The sequence below is a fragment of the Sinocyclocheilus grahami genome, unplaced genomic scaffold, assembly GCF_001515645.1.
Source record: "Sinocyclocheilus grahami isolate Dianchi unplaced genomic scaffold, SAMN03320097.WGS_v1.1 scaffold1016.1, whole genome shotgun sequence".
Classification (NCBI taxonomy): domain Eukaryota; kingdom Metazoa; phylum Chordata; class Actinopteri; order Cypriniformes; family Cyprinidae; genus Sinocyclocheilus; species Sinocyclocheilus grahami.
Genome location: NW_015506195.1, coordinates 80,186 through 96,523, shown reverse-complemented (window position 1 = coordinate 96,523; position 16,338 = coordinate 80,186). Strand labels below are relative to the sequence as shown.

General features: G+C 36.6%; 1 protein-coding gene across 1 annotated transcript in view; it reads left to right on the top strand.

The window, feature by feature from the left end:
• The window catches only part of LOC107565672 (electrogenic sodium bicarbonate cotransporter 1-like), a 66,087-nt gene that overhangs the window by 35,343 nt on the left and 14,406 nt on the right, over positions 1 to 16,338 (top strand). The window contains exons 7-13 of the mRNA XM_016250932.1: positions 2,684 to 2,779; positions 4,681 to 4,757; positions 12,891 to 13,048; positions 13,199 to 13,286; positions 13,866 to 14,020; positions 15,158 to 15,271; positions 15,987 to 16,161. Coding sequence (XP_016106418.1) covers positions 2,684 to 2,779; positions 4,681 to 4,757; positions 12,891 to 13,048; positions 13,199 to 13,286; positions 13,866 to 14,020; positions 15,158 to 15,271; positions 15,987 to 16,161 — 863 coding nt within the window. The remainder of the gene's footprint in view (positions 1 to 2,683; positions 2,780 to 4,680; positions 4,758 to 12,890; positions 13,049 to 13,198; positions 13,287 to 13,865; positions 14,021 to 15,157; positions 15,272 to 15,986; positions 16,162 to 16,338) is intronic.

Here is a 16,338-nt window from a genome sequence, read left to right as displayed (position 1 = left end):
TGTTTATAAGTTTTGCTTTTTTTAAATGTTGAATTTTATGACATTTATGTAAGAAGACAATATAAGTGAATGTTAAAAAAGACCAGCCTAAACCCCCCCCCACCCTCAAAAAACCCCCAAGGCAACCAGCTGCATTCAGGGAAACTCTTTCTTCTATTCCTTTAATGGGCAGTCTTCACTGAAACTCATTCAACTTCCTACAGGGAGAGAAAGATTGCAGAAAGAATAAAAACGTACAAATATGACAACTAGCATCTAGTTATGATCGCTATTAAGGTGTTTCTCACGTTATCTAACTGCAAATATAGCATAACTGCCTATATCTAAAACTAAACATTAACTATAACGTGTTTCATAAAATACAACCACTGGCCAGATTTCCGAGAGGTAAGCTAATGCGTTAAAATGCCAAAAACTGCTGTAATTTTCTCAACTTTCTGGCGAGTGTGCTTGAGAAGCACTGAAATGAATGGGCTTCAATACGGTTGTTTGTCTTTCTTCTATTCCTTTAATGGGCAGTCTTCACTGAAACTCATTCAACTTCCTACAGGGAGAGAAAGATTGCAGAAAGAATAAAAACGTACAAATATGACAACTAGCATCTAGTTATGATCGCTATTAAGGTGTTTCTCACGTTATCTAACTGCAAATATAGCATAACTGCCTATATCTAAAACTAAACATTAACTTTAACGTGTTTCATAAAATACAACTACTGGCCAGATTTCCGAGAGGTAAGCTAATGCGTTAAAATGCCAAAAACTGCTGTAATTTTCTCAACTTTCTGGCGACTGTGCTTGAGAAGCACTGAAAGGAATGGGCTTCAATACGGTTGTTTGGAACTATTGGCTGCTCCATGACACGCTTTACTTCCGCATTCCTCAGTTCCTATTAGGGGTGCAACGGTTCAACTTACTCACGGTTTGGTTTGTATCACGGTTTCGGTACAGTTCGGTATGTGCTATGTTTAGAGAAAAAACGATATTGTCAAATAAAAATAAAGAAAATAAGAACAAATAATCTTAACTGCAAGCAACAGCACAAATAAATAAACAGTGAAAAAAGATACAAATAAAATAAACAGTGCTTTTCAGTTTTTTTTAGGTAGGTCTAACATAGTTTTTAGGTACAGAAATTGAATAAATCAAATGTAAAATAACATTGCATAGGCTATTTGACTGTATAAATTAAAGATTAATCTTTATTAAAGTTACAAAAGTTATTCAATCAAGTTGCAGTGAGAGATGTCCGTGTTGTTGCTGTTTGATTAACATTAAGAAAGTGCTGTCACTTTAAGAGAACGCACTGATCCAGTGCACTGATACTGTACGTTCAGCCGACTATGTCTGCTAGGATACTCACCAAGACGGGCTTGTAAAATAACGCGCTTCGAATGAGCGACCACACAGATCCTTCTCACTGCACGCGCGAGTTCACGTCTTCTGGTTCTTTAATATTTAAACTGGCAAGGCTTAAATGAGTTTAGTTTAAACACAGATAGCAACGTGTGCTGTTCAGGTCTCACCTGCGCTATCAACACGTGATGACGGCATAAATTACAGTTATTCCAGCATAAAGCACTCGATTTGATTAAAGAGTGACTTGTTTGTCCACGTATAGTTTTTTTTCCCCTCTCTCATCGCTCTTGTTGTAATGTTTTGGGAAGACAGAATTTGTATCCATCAACAGAAACATGCATTAGCCGAACTCTAACAAACCATATTACAGATGCATTGTCAGATTTCAGTTGAACCACGGTCCTAGTTTATGCCGAACCATGTGTGGAGAACGGTACGGTTCGATTTTTTACTGAGAACCGTTGCACCCCTAGTTCCTATGGAAGCCTATGGAAGTGTCGCAACTCTGTTTCTCAACGGCTCTGGTATTAGGGGAAGGAACATTCTCATTCTAGAGAGCGTTTGATTGGTCAAAAACCTGTGTAGTGCAGGATGAGTCATCAATATCTGCTAAAGGTTAATTTAGGCATTTTTTAGGAATACACAAGCATACAGGCAGAGCTACTAGATATTGAAAGAGTTCAGGGTCTTTAAATAGTAACTTGTTCCTTGATAGTCCTTGATTTTGTTTAGTCTGTCCTTTCTCCGTCTGCATATGTTTTTCAGTGATGCACAGTATAGACTGTTGCATTACATTGTTGAGAATGTAAACCATTATGAACTGGTGAACTAATGAACTAATCTGAGAACAGTTGAGAACAAGACAAGACAACACTTCAAATAAAGCCTTGGTCAAAAGGATCATACGATTTTTGGCAATAATATTTGCATGCCTTCGGTTAAGACAAATAGTGCATAGATAAAACTTTACACAAAGATCATGACAGCATTTTTCCCAGCTGATTAGACTGGTGTTCGTGGACTGCATGTGCACAGGTTTTATACCATGAATCCTGTGATTCATTGACCATTGGACTTTTTGAATGTCACATAAATGTTATTCACTAGAACTTTAATGTTTCCTGAAAAAAAAAACCTTGCTGTAACTATACTTTTCTACGTCTCTAACACATCCTATCTTTTCCTAAGCGATTTTACACCAGTCTCACACAATCTTTTACAAAACTAGCCAAACTTTTATACCTAAAACCACTATCACCTTAACAGTCTTTCTTTTCACCCTTCTTACCATCTTTTGTCCCTTCTGCTGCACTTGTCACTAAAAGCACGTAATCCACTCGAGAGTTCAGTGCCTTGTCTAACGACTCGCACCTCAGAGGAGGTGTTGCGAGCCCCTGGAAGTCCAAGCATGGGATGGCCTAGTAAGTCCAACTTACCAGTTGCCAGTGCATGTATATGTGTCCTTTCACCCCACGTAGTGTGTAACATAGCTGTGATAGAATAGCATAACATTGAAGCTTAAAAGGGTCATATCACGAGGAATCAAATCTTCTAATACCATTTAAAGAGTTCATTGAACAATTAAATAACACCTCAGAGACAAATTAAATCATACAAAATGTACACTCTTAAAAAGAAGGCTTCCAAAAGGAAGCTTTCGCTGTGACACATAGAAGATCCTATTTTAAGATCGTATGATATGACCTTTTCTAACTTTTTTGTTTGTTGTTGTGACCATCTATGTTTTGGTAGCCGGTCCTGTAGTCATTGTTATGTAATATATTTTCATACCTAGAATTTCCCATTATGGTGACCTTTACCCTTAATAGATTTAAATTCCAGAGCCTTCTAATAATCACCATATCATCGGTCCCACTTTATATTAAGTGTCCCTAATACCTGTGTACTTACATAGTAACTAAATATGTACGTAGTATGTAACCACAGTGTAAGTACACACATTGGTACATAGTATCTACAGCTGTAATATTTCTGTAACTACACACATGTAACAACCCTCAGGATGGTTTGTGTAAGTACAACAGGACATTGGTAACAACACTTTTTTCTCTTCACTAAGTGCTCATGTAACAGGAATTATATAACTACATTTTGTAACAACAATATGTATAAGAGTAATTGGAACCATTTGATCCATGGGGTGAAGATGGGTTGGTTTAGGGGTGGAAATGGGATCCAGGGGGTGAAGATGGGTTGGTTTAGGGGTGGAAATGGGATCCAGGGGGTGGAGATGGGTTGGTTTAGGGATATGTAAAGTGGGAGGAGTTGGATCTCGAGTTGGAGTTGGTGCACCACTGTAATAGCAGTGTACTTACATGGTAACTCCTCAGGAATTGTCCACTTAATGTAAAGTGTAACATTCTGGACACTAACCACAATTTATATGTAAAGCCTAACTTACTGGCCGCTGCTGTGTAACTGAGTAATTACATGATAAATGTAATATAAAGTGTAACACTTTCTTTACCAAAAAGTGCTGTTAGTCCTGTTACACATTTGTACTTTCATTACCAAAAAGTGTTGTTACCAATGTCCTGTTACACATTTGTACTTACACATACCATTCAGTGGGTTGTTACATACGTGTAGTTACACAAACATTAGAGCTGTAGATACTATGTACCAATGTGTACTTACACTGTGGTTACATACTATGTACACATCTAGTTACTATGTAAGTACACAGGTATTAGGGTCACTTAATATAAGGTGGGACCTTTTTCTTCTTCTTCTTTTTCTCTCTCTCAATATATATATTTTTTGTAAGTGCTTCATAAATGAAGCTTTTTTTTGTTTGTTTAAACCTCCCTCATCTGTATTCAGCCTCATTTTTTCTTCTATTGGCTGCATTTTGTCTTCTTTTTGCTGCACCAAACTGACATCTTAGTCATTATAACACAAGAATCCTGGTCAGTAATAGGCAGGTTTTTGGCTTTAGGAATACTTTGCATCACTATGCTGTTCTCCTGCTATGCTTTTCACAGCATGATGACAATGACGTGGACTCTGTAAGGTTAATAGTTAACCTTTCAGTAGGTTCCTTTATTGCCTGTCAAAGCACCTTTCCTAATTTAAGTTATTTTAATTTTAAAAGCATGGACTCAAGAAATTCAGAGCCTGTGAAGAAATATTCTCACAGGTTCCCCATTGGTTTCATCTGACATTCAAGGTGCCTTTGCTTATTCTGATTTTGTATTTCTCTGAAGACTTTTTTTTTTTACTTTTTGTTTAATAGAATGGAATGGTGCCCTTTTCAATTTGGGAGTTTTTTACTGATGTTATTTTCATAAATTTTACTCAGGCAGCCCAACCACCACACATCGCAACTTGACATCAAGCAGCCTGAATGATATCTCAGACAAGCCAGAGAAAGATCAGGTGAGTCCAGCTGCATTCATATATATACAGTATATATATATATATATATATACAGTGCTGCTTGAAAGTTTGTGAACCCTTTAGAATTGTCTATATTTCTTCATAAATATAACCCAAAAAATCATCCTGAAAAGTCCTGAAAGTTGACAGAGAACCCAATCAAACAAATGAGATGAAAATATATACTTTGCCATTTATTTATTCAGGAAAATGATCCAATATTACATATCTGTGAGTAGGCATGAGCCGGTATGAGATTTTGATGGTATGATAACCTTAAGCAAAAATATAACGGTATCACGGTATTGTCGTTACAGCTCTAAAATGTGTTATTTTTAAATGACTGGGTAAAAAAAAACAAAAAAAAACATTTTTCCGCTGAACACAATATATTTTGTTTTTGAGCAACATACAGAATATTAGGAACAGTAGAATTTGTTTATTTTTCTTTGATTTGTTTCCTAAAAAGAAGAAAAATAAAGACTGACAATTTAATTTTAGTTATATAATTCATATACATATGTTTTTTTTAAAAGACGTGGAAAAAAAAAAAAAAAAAAAACATTTTTCCGCTGAACACAATATATTTTGTTTTTGAGCAACATACAGAATATTAGGAACAGTAGAATTTGTTTATTTTTCTTTGATTTGTTTCCTAAAAAGAAGAAAAATAAAGACTGACAATTTAATTTTAGTTATATAATTCATATACATATAATTTAGATCATTTCATATAATTTAGTTATATAATTTCATATACATATTTTGATTTAATAATAACCCAATTTGAAGCAAAAACAGAATGTTCTGACTAGCTTTGTGAACTTATACTACATGGGGGGGAGGGGGGGAGTGACCGTGTACACATACACACACACACACATATATAGTATGCATGAAAATGCATATTTTTCAATTAAAGACAGCTTATAGATTTAATATTGGTTGCTTTTGGTGCTTGACACCTTTTTATTGATCATATTGTGTTTCAAGAATAATGTCCAAGGTTAAGATTTATGCCATTAGTTACTTAAATATAAAACATTTCAACAAACAACATTACAGTAATGAAAGACGACTTCCCTTTCTGATCACGTCTCTTGCGCGGTGGGATGTTGGACTCATGAAAAATAATCACGTTGTTTGTATTCAGGCGGGAGCGACCAGCCAGCAGAGGATTCCATAGCCTTCCTCGAACAGTTATGTTCACGATTTCTGATTTACTTAACGTATACTGCGTGAGGGGGGCTGTGATTGGATGATGACAAGTTTCGGATTCGGTGATCATTCTCAAGTGATCAGCACTGCTGCTGTTGTATCAGTCCGTGGTTAGATCAGCGTATACAGTCAAAAAACAGGACAAGGGAGGTCACGTACAGGACAAATCAATTAGACCCAAAATACAGGACGTTGGCAACCCTAGTTGCTTGCAATAAGACAAAAAATGGCCCGTTGCCGATCGCGTGAGTTCCAAGGGAAGCTCCTTAAGTTCGGCCGTCCTACACACACGTGACTGACCGCTCGCTCGCACCAACAGGAGGAGGGGGGTCGTGTTACTCTCTACACTGCACTCAACCTGAGGGATTCCTACACTTTCAGTCTTTGAGGAGACATGAAAAACAGTGCATACCGCAGGACCGGTATAATGAAAAAATATTAGCGGTTTTGAAACCGTGAAATTTTCAAACCGCGGTATACCTTGAAACCGGTAATCGGCCCATGCCTATCTGTGAGTGGCAAAAGTATGTTAATCTCTAGGATTAGCTGTTAATTTGAAGGTGAAATTAGAGTCCATCTGTTCAGAGGTGTTTTTAATCAGTGAGATGACTATCAGGTGTCAGTGTGTGCCCTGTTTTATTTAAAGAACAGGGATCTATCAAAGTTTGGTCATGTTTGTGGAAGTGTATCATGGCACAAACAAATGAGATCTCTGAGGACCTCAGAAAAAGAGTTGGTGTTGCTCATCAGGCTAGAAAAGGTTTCAAAGCCATCTCTAAAGAGTTTGGACTCCACCAATCCACAGTCAGACAGATTGTGTACAAATGGAGGAAATTCAAGACCACTGTTACCCTCCCCAGGAGTGGTCCACCAACAAAGAACACTCTAAAAGCAAGACGTGTAAAAGTCTACTAGGTTTCAAAGGACTGCAGGCTAACTTCTAAGCAACTAAAGACCTTTCTCACATTGGCTAATGTTAATGTTGATGAGCCCATCATCAGGAGAACACTGAACAACCATGGCGTCCATGGCAGAGTTGCAAGAAGAAAGCCACTGCTGTCCAAAAAGAACACTGCTGCCCATCTGCAGTTTGCTAAAGATCATGTGGACAAGCCAGAGGAATACTATCTGTCCGAGAACTGAATCTCAAGAGAAAGTGGGTCATGCAGCAAGACAACGACCCCAAGCACACAAGTTGTTCTACCAAAGAATAGTTAAAGAAGAACAAAGTTAACGTTTTGGAATGGCCAGGTCAAATTCCGGACCTTAATCCAATTGAAATTTTGTGGAAGGACCTGAAGCCAGCAGTTCATAGGAGGAAACCCAGCAACATCACAGAGTTGAAGTGGTTCTGTACTGAGGAATGGGCTAAAATTCCTACAAGCCATTGTGCAGGACTGATCAGCAGTTACAAGAAACGTTACTTGCAGTTATTGATTCAAAAGGGGGTCATTGTAGATACTGAAAGCAAAGATTCACATACTTTTGCCACTCACAAATATTTAACACTGGATAATTTTTCTCAATAAATAAATGACAAAGTATATATTTTTGTCTCCTTTGTTTGATTGGATTATCTTTGTCTACTTTCAGGATTTGTGTGAAAATCTAATTATGTTTTGGGTCATATTTATGCATAAATATAGAAAATTCTAAAGGGTTCACAAACTTTCAAGCAGCACTGTATGTGTGTGTGTGTGTACAAATATAAAAGCATCTGTATTTGACTGTAATTTGGGTTGCCAAAAATCTGTGCTCATAAACGCATTCAGTGACTAAACTGATAAAGCCACTTCAGTTTTTTATTGTTTTCTTAATGATAAAATAGGACATTGCGGTGCACGTTAGATGCACAACAGAACAGAAGCAGTGGAGCGTGTAACACAAGGACAGAGTTGGTGTGAAATAACTTCCATTCCTAATGGGAAGTTCTTGGTCTTTCATTGAGGGAGCACCAAAAGGTCATTAGGGTGGTGTCAATCTGTGACAAACCATAAAAATTAACTCACTTCACAGAAGTTCACCACAGAGAAATTTTACAATCTTTGCCTTGAACGTGGGAATGCGCCCCTTCTTGCTGAATGCAGCATTATGTGAAATAAAATTAACTCACTTCACGGAAGTTCACCACAGAGAAATTTTACAATCTTTGCCTTGAACGTGGGAATGCGCCCCTTCTTGCTGAATGCAGCATTATGTGAAATAGCTGGCAAATTTTTGACTGTTTCTGTTCATGTGCTATGTGCTGAATAAACCAGTGTGGATGTGATTGCTGTAAGGCTTCTGCTGTTGACTCAGAGGAGATGCCCCTTGCCCCTTTTGGCAGAGTGGGGGATTGAGAGGCTGCTTGTGTGAGGTGGCACAGAGACATGGACAGATTGCGATTGTAAGCACAGATTGAGGGATGGCTAGGATTCGTTAATAATAGTTATTTAGTTAAATTTTTGTTTTGAAAGTATGGCAAAAACTGGTAAAAATGTACCAACAATCACATTTAAAAAATATACACTTTTTGATATACCATTAAAAAAAAACAGGTATCCCATCTGAATTAGGACATTTAGGCTATCCATCTAATAGTAGCCTACCAAAATCTTATTAACAGTAGAAGTTAAATCTTACTGTAGTCTTCAAATCTGGGTACTGTCTTACGTTTTAAAATCACAAAGGGAGTTTGGTCCCATCAGGCTAACGTGACAGTCACGACTCATGCAGAATCCGTGTATCATTCGATCATTGGTTTTTTTATTTAATATTGAAAGTAGAAAAATGATAAAACGGCTCCTTTTTCATTTTTTTGTTTTTTTCCAAAAAATGAAAAACGAGAATTCAGCTTAAATAAATGAATAGGCAAGCTACTATATTTTATGAAAATCTTGCGTTGCAGTGCGAGTGCGCAGCAGCTCACGCCGCGCACAAGTGCATGTCCTTTTGAGATATCATATCAATTATAATCAATTTTAATAAAACACAAGACTACATTATAAAACTCTAACAGTAGGCTATTTAATATATGTTGTTCTCCGGTTGTCAGTCAGAATGACAGTTCTTGCGTGAACATTATAGGCCTATATATACCCAAGCCAATTTATCATTCCTTCCTTTTTGTCTTAGTGTTTAAAATATTTATTTTGAAATGAATGAATTAATGAATTAAACAAACAGACTTACTGGGGGAGCAGTAGAACTGATGATTGCACGGCTGACCAATCAGCAGAAAGGGGTGTTTAATTCCCGCCCATGTGTAGAAATCGATTATTCAAGCTGTTTCTTAATTTTTCTACCCCTGAACGAAAAACAAAAATTTAAGCTGAATTCTTGTTTTTAGTTTTTTTCCAAAAAACGAAAAAGGAGTCGTTTTCTCATTTTTCTACTTTCAATGACAGTTCTTGCGTGAACATTATAGGCCTATATATACCCAAGCCAATTTATCATTCCTTCCTTTTTGTCTTAGTGTTTAAAATATTTATTTTGAAATGAATGAATTAATGAATTAAACAAACAGACTTACTGGGGGAGCAGTGTAGGCTATGACAGCTGTCATATCATACCCTGCCATGCCAGCTGATGCAAAGAATAGAATTTATATCTACACAGAAGAAAGCCCTGTCTAGACTCTGCCCCGGTATGAGTTGTGTCGAGCTATTCATTAGCCTGTTTGTTTGATGAAAAAAGATGAAATGTAGTTGCAATAAATGTGTTAAGAATCAATACAACTGCAGCAGTGGAGGACTATTATTCTGCTGCGTGATACTGCAGAAGAACTGATGATTGCACGGCTGACCAATCAGCAGAAAGGGGTGTTTAATTCCCGCCCATGTGTAGAAATCGATTATTCAAGCTGTTTCTTAATTTTTCTACCCCTGAACGAAAAACAAAAATTTAAGCTGAATTCTTGTTTTTAGTTTTTTTCCAAAAAACGAAAAAGGAGTCGTTTTCTCATTTTTCTACTTTCAATATTAAATCAAAAAACGAATGATCGAATGATACACGGATTATGCAGCTGTAAAGTTTTCTTTTGTTTTAACTCGCGATCTTTACAACACGCATTACATTACGTATTTCATGGCACACTCGTTTTATGCGTATTTGGTGCCACCTATTGTTGTGGGTGTATTATTGACATGTCAAAGTCTAGACCCTGAATATAAGACGACCGCGTTTTTTCAGATGTATTTCCAAGAAAAAAACATTGTCTTATATTCGGGTCAATACGGTAATAAATTGCTGTTCTAAATTGAGTGAACTTAATATCCGTTTCACGATTCTTAGGATGAAGTCCTAAGGCTTCTTTTTGTAATGTAGGACAAGAATACCATGACTTTTTTCCTCTGAGAGAGTGCCCCCCTAAGGCAGCACCATAATCTTATTAGTCTTTCAAGCATTGACAAAAATTATTTTATAAAGAATTATGGAAATTAGACAAATACAGTATGAAGAAAATAGCAACACTCAATTGTAAAGCATTTATTTAAAACTATTTGCTGAGATTTCAGTTGACAGCACTTCATTCACATTAGCTCCAACAGGAAGTCATCTGTTCCATGGCTTGACTACACAAAATGCAGGCTGTCAGATCGTGTTGATGTACTGATGTAATAAAACATTGCTTGCAGTAGCAGTGTAAGTAATCCAGTATCAGAGATGATGCTAAGCCTTTCCACATCACATACTACCTGCCAGGGAGCCAGACAGCTTCGGTAGAGATGTAATATTTGGTTTTAATGGAAGTTGCTCGAAGTGTGTGATGTGTCCTAAGGTCAGAAGTCACCTGGAATAAAATTGGAACACATACAGTGTAAAAAAAACTTTTTCACCACTCTGTATGGTGTTGTGTTCAGCATATTGTGCTGCTGAAATGAAATAACGGAACATAAGCATCTGACGACCCTTCTGTGACTCCTACATAATGAAGCTCAGAGGTAAACATTCATATAAGTCTGAGAAAAGCACTATGGGTTGTTTAAGGTGTGTCCTTCTAATACCTTAATCATCCCCTTACGCTCCTCTAGTAATGCTGTCTACAATCTGGCCTCCAGTTACAATCTGTGACATCACTCCTTTCCATCTATGGCCATTGCTTCCTCACCTGTTCTTGTTTCATTCGTGGTTAAGATTATTTTTATCACTCCATGGTGGCTTTTCTTCCTAAGTTCCCAGATGATTAAGCATGAGTTGAATTGAGTGTTTATAAATGTTATTCCCACCAAACAGGGATGATCATATTGGGCTGCCTATTTTGTCTCAGCCTTTTGCTATTTTTTATTTTTTTAGCTGAGCAAACTGTGTCAAAGGGATAGTTCAAAAAGTCATCGTGTTCCAAACCTGTATTACTTTCTTCTCTCAAACAAGAGGAGGCTTCTTCAGAAGTATAATGAAATTAGTTTAAATGACTAATACACTGCACTATATTTCATATTCTGAAGCTGTATTATACCTTTGTGTAACGAACAGTCATTAAATCTTGATTTACCAAATTTAAGTAGTTTAAGTCATTATTTTTTAACAAAATGTTCACTCCAGTGAATCAAACTCAAGAAGAAATGTTTTGACACAATTGTCATTTATGGGTGAACTATCTCTTTACATCTGGTGATAGATTATATTTAATGACCAGAGATGGTAGACAGCAAATAGTTTTTCCCCCCTAAAACATTCAAATCTCAAGAAAATGACAAGAAAAAAAAAAACTTTAACTAACTAAATAAGCATAACAAAAAAGATAACCTTTCAATACATCTCCACGTACAAGTAAAATATTACCTTCCTTAACTAGTGTCTACAAAGTTTATACAAGAGGAGTCATCATGGTTTTCTAAGAAGTCGTAAAAACTTCCCAAATTGACAAAAAAAATGTTGAGTTTTAAAATACGTAATCTTTTCTAAAGAAGACAAAAAGGTCATCCCATTCATCGCATTATTACAGTTGTTAATGCATCAGGATATGTGCATACTTTATCTGACAACTGCAATTCAGTGCTAATCAGTGTTAGGATCAATTGTATAATGGAATAAAAGCAAATAAAAGACCTTCAAAACAGATGATCTATGAAGATATGAGAATGATTCCCATTGTGCTTGCGTTTCCAGTGTTCTTCCGTCAATGGTTAACTAAACTGCTTACTTTGACTGTTCAATAAGACTTTCAGGAGGGAATGTTATTGTTTATGTATTGGCAGTATACTAGGGACTAATTTATTAATGACTGACATTGTAACCTCATCCTTGTTATCAGCAGAGCTGTCAAATCTGATTTATGAGCTTCATAATTAACATGTTGATAGATTTATGTCACAGTTAAAGAGTAATAAATGGTTACATTATTGAAAGTAATGATCATATAGAAGTACTTTATATATGCGTGAGTGATTGTGAAATGATACTTTTAGCTGTTAAAATTCACAGTGATGACCTTGGAGACACCAGTTGAAGTTGCTTAACAATTCCTGGTTATGTGAGCAGGGTGTACTAATTATCTTTGGCTTGTAAATGTCACATTTGGCATGGCCTCAAAGTCTGAGCTGCAGATGCCGCTGCCTTTGAAGTTGGCCTTCATTTTATCACTGGTAGGAACATCAGCCCGTATAAATAAAATTAATTTAACAGTTCTTTATACTGGTTACCACTGGTTCCTCCGAGTTAAGAGCAAAAGAATGCAGGAGCCATAGTGGGCCCTTGCTGAACCTTAGAATGAACAATTCCACATGCAGCCACCAATCTTTGTAATTTTCATTAGCTGGACAGTTGCAGTTGTTGGATTCATCACATCTCACCTCATGAAAGTCTTGGCACAAAATGCCAACCGGGCAGTATGTTTAATGAGGTCATGTGCTGGAGCTTGATTTGTGCACTTTTGTTCATTTGTTTCTTCTTTTTTACCGAGCTTCATTAAAATCCCATCCTGCATGTGTCCAGCTGAAGAACAAGTTCATGAAGAAGCTGCCCAGAGATGCTGAAGCTTCCAATGTTCTCGTTGGAGAAGTGGACTTCCTGGACACTCCTTTTGTGGCCTTTGTGAGGCTGCAGCAGGCTGTCATGTTAGGGGCACTGACTGAAGTGCCTGTGCCCACCAGGTATGCCCTGCTTTCATCCCACAGGGCCAGCGAGGAAAGTAAACATAGTGGCAGAGAGGTGTTTTGGTCAAAAATAGGCTTTTATTAAACCATTAGAAAATATGTGTGTTTAACTTTAGGTGTGCTAATATTTTTTATCGTCTTCTCCAGGTTTCTGTTCATTCTTCTTGGACCCAAAGGCAAAGCCAAGTCATACCATGAAATTGGTAGAGCAATCGCTACCCTGATGTCTGATGAGGTAGGTAAATGCTAATTTTAGCTAATTGTCTGTCATATATCACTTCAAAATTTTGATTCGTTCACACAGCAGAACCAGTGTTATTTGAGTTGTATTTATTTATTTTTTATATTTCCGTTTAGCTTTGATTTTATTTGATTTCTGTTAGCACTTGTAGCATTTTCAAACATTTCATTTCGTTTTTTTTTGTATTTTTTTTTCGTTTTTCATTTAGTATTTATACTTTATTTTAGCTTTATTTTAATTAATGAAAACTTTTTAAAATAGTTTTAGTTTTAGCTAACAATATCAACACTGAACAGAACTGACTCTCTTCATTTCAGGACACATTTTGAGAGATTGGTACACAGGTGGTAGACGATACTTATGGCTATCAACATAATAAAGAATGGGCTTGTCTTTAGTTATTCAATCCTAAAAGCAGTATTCAATCCAACTCGATCAGGTCAATTCAATAGTCACACCTAACTGTAAATGTGGTTATGTTCTTTTATGATTTTATACAATGAAAAAAAGGTTTGTGCTTGGATTAGTCATATGTGGAGAGAGTTGGCCAGTAATCACCGTACTCTTATCAAGGTCTTCCATGAAATTGCGTACAAAGCCAAGGACAGACAAGATCTCCTCGCTGGCATTGACGAGTTCTTGGATGAGGTCATTGTCCTTCCTCCTGGAGAATGGGACCCTGCCATTAGGATAGAGCCTCCAAAATCCCTGCCATCCTCAGATAAAAGGTAATGATGTAGAGAGCCCATATCAGCCTGTCACTCTTTCTTTTGCTGAAGCCCCACTCATATCCCACATCAAAGTCTGTCAGTGTTTCCGTTTTGAAATGACTCAAACAATGGTGAGAGAGCTTTTCTGAGGCTGTCCCTTTTTGTCAGATATATAGTTTGTCAGTTGTTTAAAGGGTTAAAGTAATTTCAATGCAAGTGGTACAAATCAAATCTTATTGTTACAAATGACAGAAGTCAGTAAAATGGGTGTACAAGTCCTTTTTCATTTTAGTAGCCAAACTCTTTAAGCCATATACAGTGTATTTCATAATGTATGTCACACATGGTCTGGAAGTCGTTTCAAAGGACAGTTGGCCAGGCCATCCATTCATTCATTCAGTTTGGAGGAGCAGAGCAGCAGTTAATTAGAAGTACGTCACCTCTCTTTGGCTTCAGGTGAAGTGACAGCAGGCTGCCTCCTCATCTTGCCATGTCAGTCTGTACCAGCCCATATTAGCCATAAAGCAGAGCAGTGTGCCCGCAGCAGTCAGTCACACCAGCATAGCACACAATGTACACAACACACTACACACAGTAGACCTCATGCATTCATTCATGGGCTGTTGAATATAAACAACAGACTGAACTGGTTCAGCTATCTGTCTGTCTGTCTATATCTATCTATCTAAAGTCTGTCTTCTATTGTTTTTGTTTTATCTATTTTTAAATCTTTTTTCTATCTATCCATATCTATCTATCTGTTTGTCTGTCTATCTTATCATTTTATTTGTCAATCCACCATTTTATCTATCGCTAAGTCGTTCTATCTCTCTGTCTGTCTTTTTATCTGTTGTTTTATAATTTTATCTATTGTTTGATAATTTTATCTGATTGTCTATTATCATATAGTTCTATCCATCGTTCCTTGTTTTTTTTCTTAATGATTATATACCATATGGATGATTGAATGAGTAACATATTAATATATTATGTGAGGTACAGTACCAGTGTATGAGCTTGCGGGGATTTTTTATTGATTGATTTATTTATTTTGTCATCTATCTTTCTCTGTTCTTTCTTTCCTCCCTGATAACGGTAATTTTAGGGCATTAATAACATCAAGTGTCTTGTTCATTTGTTGGTTATCTTGTCCAGAAAGAACATGTATGCTGGAGGGGACAGCACACAGATGAATGGAGACACCCCTCACAGCGGTGGACATGGGGGCGGGGGGCACGCAGTAGGCGATGAGCTGAAGAAGTCGGGGAAGTGAGTTAATGTTTGTATAAATTCTTCTGGAGGAACAGATTATGCTGAACCTTTGAACATCATGATTTAGTTCAGATGAAGGTTTGTTTGACTCTTCAAAAGCACTAGAATTATCTTAATATTAGACAAACATTGAAGTCAGCATGTGCTCTGTTTACGGAGTACTTATTGTTATCATTAGATTTGATTTTGTTTTACTAGTACAGTGCAGTCCCACTGTTGGTTTTAGAAACACCTTGATCTTTGGCAATGCGTATGTGTAGTATTTTGCACTAAATAGATGTTACCAATTAATAATACCAGTAAACCGTGCTACTGTTTAAAATATTACTTTAAAATATTTCTAATAAATTAATAATAGTTAATAAAATTAAAATTAATAAAAACAAATTAGTATTTGGTATATCCCTCTTTTGCTTTCATTACTGGCTCAGAAATAGTATATAATAATAATAATTCTTGTTCATTGTTCATCATAATATTTAATTTTCAAAATCCTACCATTTTTGTGATTATTGCATGTTTATTTATTTTAATGTTATTATTAGGTTTAAATTATAAATGGAATACCAGATTTTAAGTTTCACTCAGATTTTTGAACCCCACTGTACAGAGTGAAAATATTTCTTTGAATAGAGAAGAAGGCAATTAAGAGAACACGTAGAAATTTAATGAAAATCACTAGAACAATTATGTCATATGTTTGGTTCTTCAGGTTTTGTGGAGGCCTTATTCTTGATGTCAAAAGAAAAGCCCCCTTTTTCTTCAGTGATTTCTATGATGCACTACACATCCAGTCTTTGTCTGCCATTCTTTTCATCTACCTGGGAACAGTAACCAATGCCATCACGTTCGGAGGATTGCTGGGCGACGCCACAGAGAATATGCAGGTGAAGATAAAGCTGCAAATCATGAGAAAGTTCACGGATGTGCCATGTGCTCACTGTGCCCGAGCCTTTCTAAATAAGTATCAGTCAAACCTTGCCAGGGATTACAGTGTAATTAAATCTCGTCAATCTTTAACTGACACACACTGGGAGCAGTTTCTTATCTGCCCACCTTTTGAA